Source organism: Ammospiza nelsoni, chromosome 7 (genome assembly GCF_027579445.1).
Source record: "Ammospiza nelsoni isolate bAmmNel1 chromosome 7, bAmmNel1.pri, whole genome shotgun sequence".
Taxonomy (NCBI): domain Eukaryota; kingdom Metazoa; phylum Chordata; class Aves; order Passeriformes; family Passerellidae; genus Ammospiza; species Ammospiza nelsoni.
The window spans coordinates 19843860-19853034 of NC_080639.1; the positions used below are offsets into that span (position 1 = coordinate 19843860).

A 9175-nucleotide genomic window follows, 5' to 3' on the forward strand; every position below is an offset into this window, starting at 1 on the left:
CCTTCCAAGCAAGACATTCATGTTTTCCATCAGGAACAGACTTTATTATTTGCCAGTCATAGGAGGTGTCAGCTCAAACAAGATCCTGCAGAAGAAAGCACACTCCGCACCTCAGACAGTTCACTGGCACTACAAATCAAAACTCATCCAGTACACACAGGGGATGTAGCATTTCTGGGCTCCAAACACCATTGTCCACTATAATCAATCAAATAATCACATTTAAGCTAACACCAAAGCAGTCTAGGTTATTCTCAGTGTTGAAATTTGCTTAAACTGCGCACAGGTAAAGGTTGTACAGATGTTACAGTCAAGGAAAAATAAAATGTTCTCTACTACCTGTGCAAAACAAGAGCTCAAAATGATACAACTGATCAACTCAGCTTAAATCTGCTCCCACAAAATACGCCTCTCAGCTTCTCTCACACTTGCCATTTACAGCAATATTAGAAATTATCTAATGATTCATCTTGAAAGCATTTTTCATGCATGCTCTTACTAAAGAGTTTTGTTTCATCCAAATATTCACACAAAAAACACTTTTGACAAAGATTTTCTTATTGGCTGAACCTGAGCGTGCTCAAATCCACTATAAAGTGGGCTCACAAGCACTTGCCCTGTACCATTTGCCTGGCCTCTGGCCAGTTAACATTCCCACAAAACACCACTGAAACGATTCATTTCTAACTATTCTACCAATCTCATTCTCTTAAGGGAAAAAAAAAAAAAAAAAACACTCCACAAAACCACCATGAAAAAGCACACAGTTTTTGGGTTTTGTCAGTAGTATTACTTACGATACATCTGGTAAAGAAAAAAAAATGGAAGCCCCAGAGATGATCAGAACATGTCAAAGAGCCCTACTGCAGAACAAGGTAGAATTTCAGTCTTAAAGGAGGCAAGAGGGACTGTTCGGGCATGCTCTGCTTTGTTCCCAAAACCCACAAGGACTGCTGCTCTACTGCCTTCACATTCTGCACACAGACCTTCCTTCCCACACCAAGCATCTGCAGCAATTATTAGAACCAAGAATGTGCTGATATGAGACATTCACTCCAATGCATCAGGCTGTGCACTTCCTCAACATTGTGCAAGGAAACAACTGAGAAACACCTGTGCTAAATAATACCAGACTAATCCACTATTAAAAGTCACAGTTTGTGCTCCAGTCTGCTAAGGTTTCTGCTGAAGAAAGGTGCTGAGCTGCCAGTGAATCATCACTGAGAAAGATAATCTGAGACCAAGACAGCTTAATAAACAACTCTGAAAGGATTTTACAGAACCCATGTCTCATGTCACGCTTGTATAAGCTGTTTACAACAAGGGGCTAAGAAAGGAATCCTCAGGGAGCCACACAAGGGGGCATATTCTTCTCAGAAGAGTTATGTGATTTTTGGAATGAAGTAATCTGATGTACAGATGAATGAGACAATAAACAGTTTTTAGAGAGGAAAATGATAATGCTGGATTCTGAAACTAAGCACAGCAGGTAGCAAGCTTACGGAAGGGTGTTGAAAAGATTCGTACAATTTCCCAAAAGCTGATACACTTAATCCCTCAGAAAAGGAAGACTGAACTGTTACCATCACTCTCGAGTGTAATACCAGATTTCATAGGTACAGTGCAAGCATAAACCCTCCTCATGGCTTCATCTGGCACATGATTATATTACTCTTCAATTATTAAGGCAAATACTCAGAACTACACCATGCATTACATCACTAGAAGTCCACTGAAAAGCATTTCCCTTTGCCATGGAAAGAAATCCATACTTGTTAACATGCCACTGCAGTAGAGACTACTCTCCAACTACTTTTGTGCAATATCATCAGAAATAATAAGCCCGTCTCTTAGGATTCACCACATTCTTGCTGAAGTAAGTGAAATGGCATGGCCAAATGTGGACCCTAATGGATAAAATAATATTTAAAAATACAGCAGATTAAAAATTAACCTCATTCTTAATGTTAAGTGCCGTTCTCTTCAAGTAAAACTTGAGATGAAACACTGCGTAACAACTTGTTCCATTGATCCTTAGGTTAAATCCATGCCACATATATTGAGTCAGGATACCAGCCCTAAGTGTTTTCACGTTTTTCTCAGACAAAGTCTATTTCAGGAAGACAATCATAGGAATAATAGTTAATAAAAAAAATTAAACAAAATATACCAGCTTGGAGTTAGCATAACCATTTCTATGAATTATATACAACTGCCTTTTAAAAAAATAATAAGAAATTAATATAACCGGATCAGCTGGAGATGATGACTTTGATGGTCCTCTCTTGTGTTTATACACACTGTGTTTACCATACTTCATAAACTAAATATGCCCACAGTCAGCATGAGGATGCTTCTAAAACAAACAAGTCAACAGCAACAAAGCCAGCTCAATTGTTTTGTTGCCTCTAGCAGTGAGTGCTGTATACTCATACAAACTTCATGACCAAAACTTTTCACCACTGAACTGCTCTGCAGCAAGGCAAGCATCCTCCCACGTGCAACTGAAAGACCAGCGTGTGTAAAATGTAATTTTGTATCATACAAACATTCCTTCTCACGGGATATAAACAATAACACATGATCTATTACACCAAAACCAGGCAGGATTGCCGAGTATGAACAGCAGGTACACAAAACACTCCTACTCTCCTCCAATTTTTCCCTCACTCCCTAGTCTTTCTGTGTCTCTTCTAATTACCCAGCCATGTAACATTCACAATTCCCAAAGCAAGGACAAAAAAAGCAGAATTAAAATTATTAGCTCAACACAAGAACATGAAAACACATAAACACTGGGCAAGCCTAATGCCATTATTTTTTTAAACTCCTGATAAAACTATGACTGATTCAGAGAAGTGTGTTGTAAAACATTCATGATAGTCCAGTTGTCTCTCACATAAAATAAGTCTTTCTCCTTTCTTCCTGCTGCCTGATGTCATCTCTCCATTAATCATGCCTTTATTTATACAAGTTGGTGTTTAAAACAACCACCTCACAAGAAAAGTTCAAGTAAATTAGAAATAACAAAATCAGATCAACAAGATCAGTCATGTGAATAAATGCAAAGTAAATAAATGCAAAATAAATGCCAGTGGTCATTCCAGCAAGTCTGTGCCTCCACATAAGCAAAAAAACTTCAGAAATAAAGCCATAAGACTTTGGAGCAGCTATCATTTGACAATATCATTTAAATTTATGAGCCCTGCATCAACTTATGAGGAACAACTTGCACAGGAAAGACTATTCATATAAGCTAAGGCAAACAAAACAAAACCATGCCCTTTACTTTTTGTACAGATCACCATGTACATGCTATATAGCACTATTTAATTTCATTACAAAATAAAAATTGCCACATAGTAAGACAGATTCCCAAGTAAGTCCTTTTCTGTATTAAATCCTCAGTGTGAGATGAAGTGCCCTTTCACCTCTGTATTTTTTCAACTATCTCACACACTTCAAAGCGTGACTAATGAAGGGTAGCTGATTGTCCTGCTGCTTGCTGACAGCCACCAAACGCTGTCTGCCCCTCTCCCGAGCGAGCCAGCGGCTTTTTCAGACTGCCGGCCTTCACCCAGCGATGGACAGAAACAGTGCTACGAACATGCCTTGTGATCACAGTGCTGATTGCAGAAAGTGCTTTTCTCTCGCACTAAGCACCAGCTATACTTGGGAGAGTCAGCAGCACGAGAGCCACTGCTGCGGGCACCGAGCTCTCCGTGACCGCCGCTGCTCCGGCTCCTCCGGGCCCCGCTGCCCAGCAGGGCCGGCCGCCAGGTCCCGGCGTTATCACGGATAACGGGATAACGTTATCACGGGTTCTGGGCACGTCGGTTCCCGCGGAGGCCGCGCCCGGGGCTCACCGCCGCCTCAGCCGAGCGCCCCATCCCCGCAGCCCCATTCACGGGCCCACCTGCCGCTGGCAGACCACCAGGGCCAGCCCCGCGCACCTGCGCTGGCCGCAGCGCCGCCACCCGCAGGCACAGATTCCACGATCAGGCTCCGGCCACAATCCTCTTCCAAGCGGCCGACGCCGGGGCGAGGCCGGCCCGGGGCGGGAGCGGGATGCCCGGCACCGGCACCGGCGCCGTGAGGGAGCGGCCCCCGCCGGGCGGAGCGGGACGGGACGAGCGCGAGGAGGGGGCCTGAGCGGGCACGCGCGGGCTCGCGAGGCAGGGCGAGCTCAGGGCGCGCGCGAGGATCGCCAGGTACGCCACGTACCCCGGCCCTTGCGAACAACACGACGGCGGCCGGACGCTTTTTTTTTTTTTTTTATCTTTTTTTTTTTTTTTTTTTTTTTACCTTTTTACCTTTTCTTTTATTTTTTGTTACCTTTTTACCTTTTTGTGGTAACATCTGCAGCCACCCTCGCGCCAGTGCCGCCTCCCTCCCTGTCCGCGCTGAACACACGTGAGACTCCCGCAAGGACGCGGCCGCACCCCCGGGGCAGCCGCCGGCAGCGCGGGCTCCTTCTCCCAGCGAAAGGAACGCGCTCCCTGGCAGGCGGCCCCGCTCCGCGGCGGGACAGTCGAGTGAGGAAAATAACATACAAGAGTAAAAATCAGTTCCGAAGCGCTACTCAGCGCATCTGAGACACTATTCCAGCTGCTGCCCAGCGGTGCTGGCCCCGGCAGAGGGCGGCCAAGGGCAGCGCCGCCGTGCCCGACTGGCAACCGGCCCCGACGGCCTTGGTGCGACCGCCAGCGGACAGGGCAGGGAGACAGGCGGCTGCTCGCGGGTGCCTGGCACCTCCGGCCCCGCCTGGGCTGCATCAGGCGCCGTTAGGGACTGCCGCGTGGAAGGACGTACCGTGGGCGCCTTCAGCAATTGCTGTACAAAACACGCGTGCTAGGCACAATGTCGCCCCTCCGCGTCAAATGTTACGGAGATTTCACTGGAAAGCTCTGCCACTCTGGCACAGAGAGCGGGTTACTGATCTCCTGCGATGTGCACGCTCTCCCTTTGAGAAGGATCCCAAACGCGGCCGCCCAGCTCCACCCGCGTGGGGATGCCCGTTTAGGGGGGACCGATACGCGGATCTTTCCCTGGGGTTGCCGGCCAGACGGGGGCACACACCAGAGACACAGCATGGCAGAAGCGGCCGGGCTGAGCCGCCCCGTCCAACCAGAGGTGCAGCAGCCTGAGCCCTACGACGGGGAAGGTCCCGGTCCCGGCGGCCCCGCGGCCGCTCGTCCCCACGCCCGGCGCCGCTCCCGTCCCGCACTCCGCGAGCCCGCGGGGCGCCGGCGCGGGCGGGCTCCCCATTGGCTGTTGCTAGGTGACGTACGCCGCGCCACGTGACCGGTGTTAAATGCCGTCCCGGCGGCGTGCGGCGCGCACAGTCCGTCCCGCTGGCGGCGGCGGGAGCGCGGCTGCACCGCCCCGGCGGAGCGCGGCGAGGCTCGCCATGGTGGCGCGGCTCTGACCGCCTGCCCCCGGTGGGGACGGCCGCGGGGCGGCGACCCGTGCCCCGGAGGGCGGGGGCGCGGGATGACGGGCGTGCTGGAGAGTCTGATGCCGGACATGCACACCAGCCAGATCTCCGCCGGCAGCTACCACCAGCACGGCGTCCTGCACAAGCCGCAGGAGTCCCCCACGCTGCCCGTCTCCACGGCCACCGACAGCAGCTACTACACCAACCAGCAGCACGGGGCAGCGGGCGGGCCGCCCTACGGCCCCGTGAGCTCCTACCCCTACGCGGGCGGCGGCACCGCCCCCTACTCTGCCAAGGCCGCCTACGACGTGGGTTACGGGGGCGCCTACGGCTCCTACGGGCCCTACGGCAGCAGGGCCTCCCCGGCCAACAATGACTCTGGTACGTCCGAGCCCCGCGAGGGGGACGGCTCGGTGAGCCTGGCGAGGCGGCGATCGGGGCTCTGGACACGGGGTGGGCCGGGAGAGCGCTCGCTCCCGGCGGGTCGCCCCGACGGGGAGGGCGGTGATGCCGAGCTGCGAGCAGGGCCCGAGGTGGCGGGGGCGCCTCGCCTCACTGGGGTTGCCGTTTCTGCCGCAGCAGAGAAGGAAGACTGCGAGCCGGAGATCAGGATCGTGAACGGGAAACCGAAGAAAGTGCGGAAGCCCCGGACCATCTACTCCAGCTTCCAGCTGGCGGCTCTGCAGCGGCGCTTCCAGAAAACCCAGTACCTCGCCCTGCCCGAGAGAGCGGAGCTGGCGGCCTCCCTCGGCCTCACCCAGACGCAGGTAAGGCCTTTCCGCCGCGGGGTCCCGGGCACGTCCCGCCCCGCCGGGGCCTGTCGCCCTCCGCGGAGTCGGGTGCGAGCGTGGGAGGAAGGCCGGCCCATGGCGCCTCGACGGCCCGCGGTGGGAGTGCAGGCGCGGCGGCAGCGCCGCTGAGGCAGCGCCGGGAGTGCTCGGGGCTGCGAAAGCTGCGCGTCCCTGCCCCGTCGCGGGCGGTCTGGGCGCCGGGAAGGCGCCGCAGAGGCAGCGGCCGCCTGACGCCCCTCTCCCCGCAGGTAAAGATCTGGTTTCAGAACCGCCGCTCCAAGTTCAAGAAGATGTGGAAAAGCGGAGAGATCCCAGCGGAGCCGCCTCCCCGCCGCAGTTCTTCGCCACCGTCTCCCTCCTCGCCCCCCGCCTGGGACTTCGCTCCGCACCCACGTACCGCGGGCGGCGCCGGCACCGCCAGCCCCAGCCCCGCCGCCGCCTTCCTCGGTAGTTACTCGTGGTACCCGCCGGCCCCCGGCGGCCCGGCGCACCTGCCGGCGGCCGCTCCCCTCCCGCAGCCGGCGCAGCCTCCGCATCACCACGGCAGCGGCAACATCTTCTAGGCGCCTTAGTAGAGACTTGAGCCTGCGGGCCGCACCCGGCAGCCGCGGGGCACCGACGTGCAGCACTGGTGTTTTGGTGAAGCCTGGCTCCGGCCTCGGCCATCCCGACGGAGAGGAAACTGCTCCGCGCCTCGTCCCGTCCCGTTGCCGCCGCCGGCGGGGCCCGTGTGCATTCGGCCCCGTGGGGTCCTCCCTCCCGCCGTGAAAACAACCACGCTGCGAAACGAGTACTCACCTCCCTCCCTCCTCTCCGTCTATCTTCCTCCTCTTCCCCGGCATTTTCATCAAACCACCGGCGCAGAACTCTGGTTAACTTTACTTTTTATTTTTTTAAAGTTGACAGGTGCCTTTGCGGATAACCTCACGTTGATGCTGGGGATTAAAAGAATAAAACGATTAAAAAAAAAAGATAAATAATTTTTATATGTAGATTTAAAACAGAAGCCTCCCGTGTTTGAGGTATCCGTTTTAGCCGTGAACGAAACGAGGGCGGGGGCCGGCCGCAGGCGGCGGTGCCGGTGCGGCTCCCGCCCGTGCGCTGCCTCCGGGCTGGTTTCGTGCCCCGACGGGGCTTCCGCGCGTCGGGCGCCAGCCGCAGCCAGCTCTCCTCTCCAGCCCCCCCTCCACTCTTCCCCCGCCGGCGGCAACCGAGCCACTGACATGCCCCTGATCTCTTTGATGTCTAGCGTCGTGAAGAAAAAAAAAAGTATTTTTGGTTATTTATTATGGAAAACTTATACACTCATTAATGTTTCTTTTACAATAAGCAGAGAGTATTTAAATAAATTATTGTTTCCACGGTGCCCACGCTGAGTTTTTGGGGGATGGGGAAATTTGAGGGTGTCGATTCGGACCCGGGCGTTCGCAGGGAGGGAGAGCCGCGTCCCCTCCACCCCCTCCCCATTGTAACAGTTGCCGCAAGCCCGCAACTTCCCTCCTCCTTCCCCTCTTTCCCGTCTACAATAAAATCTCGCCCCTGACAGTGTTCTTGGCGAGGCTATGAATCACTCAGCGCTGCCTGCAGCAGCCCAGAGCCGCCCCCCTTCCCCCTCTCCCGCCTGCTGGCGCCAGCGACATTTCACCCGGGACAGACTGCTGCCGTCTCACAGCTTCCCGTGGCTGTCCGGAGGGCTTTGGGGCAGAGCCGTGCCCGGGATTCGCCGTGCCCGGAGCCGCACCTCGGGCGCAGCCCCGACCCAGAGGCATTTCGCCTTGCCCTTCCGGCAATGGCAACCAGGCCGGTAACCTGCACGGGATCTTTGCTAAGGCCAGAGCTGGTGGCTGCCCCAAGCCCCTCTGGGGTACTTCGAGGGCTGGAGGCGCCGACTGCTCTCTCTCTGAGATGTACCCCTTGTACCTCTCTCTCTGAGATGTACCTCAAGATGTTCCCCTTTGGGATGCAGCCCTTCAGCTTCATCCCGCCTAGCCGAAATCCTCTGGGATGTGCCTCGTAAGGGCAGCATCCCTCCAGGCTGAACCCTTTCCAGGCAGCACCCCGTCCAAGTTGCAGCTTCATGGGATGCATCCTTCGAGGGCTGGACCCCTCTGGAACGCTCCCTTGCACCCCTCTGAGCTGAACCTCACTTTGATGGCCTTTGCTGCACCCTTTGGGGCCGCCCCACTCGGGATGTCCCCTCCCGGCTGTGCCCCCCAAGCTGTAACTCTGAGGGCACACCCCTATGGGCTGCACCCCTGGAGGCGCTGCTGCTGGAGGTGCAAAAGCGGCGGAAGGAAGGGATCACTGGCCTCCATTACCACGAGGACCCCGCCATTCTTGGAGGGGACACGGAGAGAGAGAGCCGTGATGAAGATCCCATTGCAGACAAGAAGGCTCAGGCCAGCTTGCCCGGGGTCGGGAATGGCCAGCCTGGCCGAGGCTCTTCCTTGGCATGGGGAGCTCGGGCGGGGCCGGGGAAGGCGGAGGGGGGCGGCCTCACAAGGAGACACTTCGGGAGGAAGGGGGAAAGAAGGGGGAAAAGAGGGAGGGGGAAAGAAGGGGGGAAAGCGGGAGGGCAGATTGCTTCTGAGAGCTTGGGGAAAGCTTGGGGGCAAGGGGAGGCGGGGGTCGAAGGAGGAATGAAGAAAAGCGAAGAATGACGGGGAGATATTGGAAGAGGAGAGTCGGGTGCAAAGAAAGCGAGAGGAGGGAGTGGGAGAGACAAAGGGGAAAGAGGATCTGCCCTCCAGTGCCGACTCTGACCGGGCGGCGAGGATGGGGACAAGAGTCCAGAACCGTCCCAAGAAACAGCGGGGCCGACTCATCCCGTATCCTTCCCCTCCTCCACCCTCCTGCCGGCCGCGGGCCACTGGTGGCAGTGGCCTCAGTCGCCCGCTCGGACCGGGGAGAAGAAACTTCCGCGCTGGCGGACGGCGAAGCGCCGGGG

General features: G+C 55.5%; 1 protein-coding gene across 1 annotated transcript; it reads left to right on the plus strand.

The window, feature by feature from the left end:
- The first annotated feature begins 5493 nt into the window (after positions 1-5493).
- Positions 5494-7491, plus strand: DLX2 (distal-less homeobox 2). Its single transcript, XM_059476251.1, has 3 exons — positions 5494-5818; positions 6017-6204; positions 6477-7491. Exons 1-3 carry the CDS (start codon positions 5494-5496, stop codon positions 6789-6791), a joined length of 828 nt encoding a protein of 275 aa, XP_059332234.1. The 3' UTR covers positions 6792-7491.
- The last annotated feature ends 1684 nt before the right edge of the window (positions 7492-9175 follow it).

Excerpts from the sequence above, each read along its gene's own strand:
- DLX2 (XM_059476251.1), top strand. The coding sequence starts at position 5,494 with ATGACGGGCGTGCTGGAGAGTCTGATGCCGGACATGCACACCAGCCAG. Across the intron at positions 5,819-6,016 it reads CCCGGCCAACAATGACTCTG|CAGAGAAGGAAGACTGCGAG; the intron begins GTACGTCCGAGC and ends TTTCTGCCGCAG. Across the intron at positions 6,205-6,476 it reads TCGGCCTCACCCAGACGCAG|GTAAAGATCTGGTTTCAGAA; the intron begins GTAAGGCCTTTC and ends CTCTCCCCGCAG.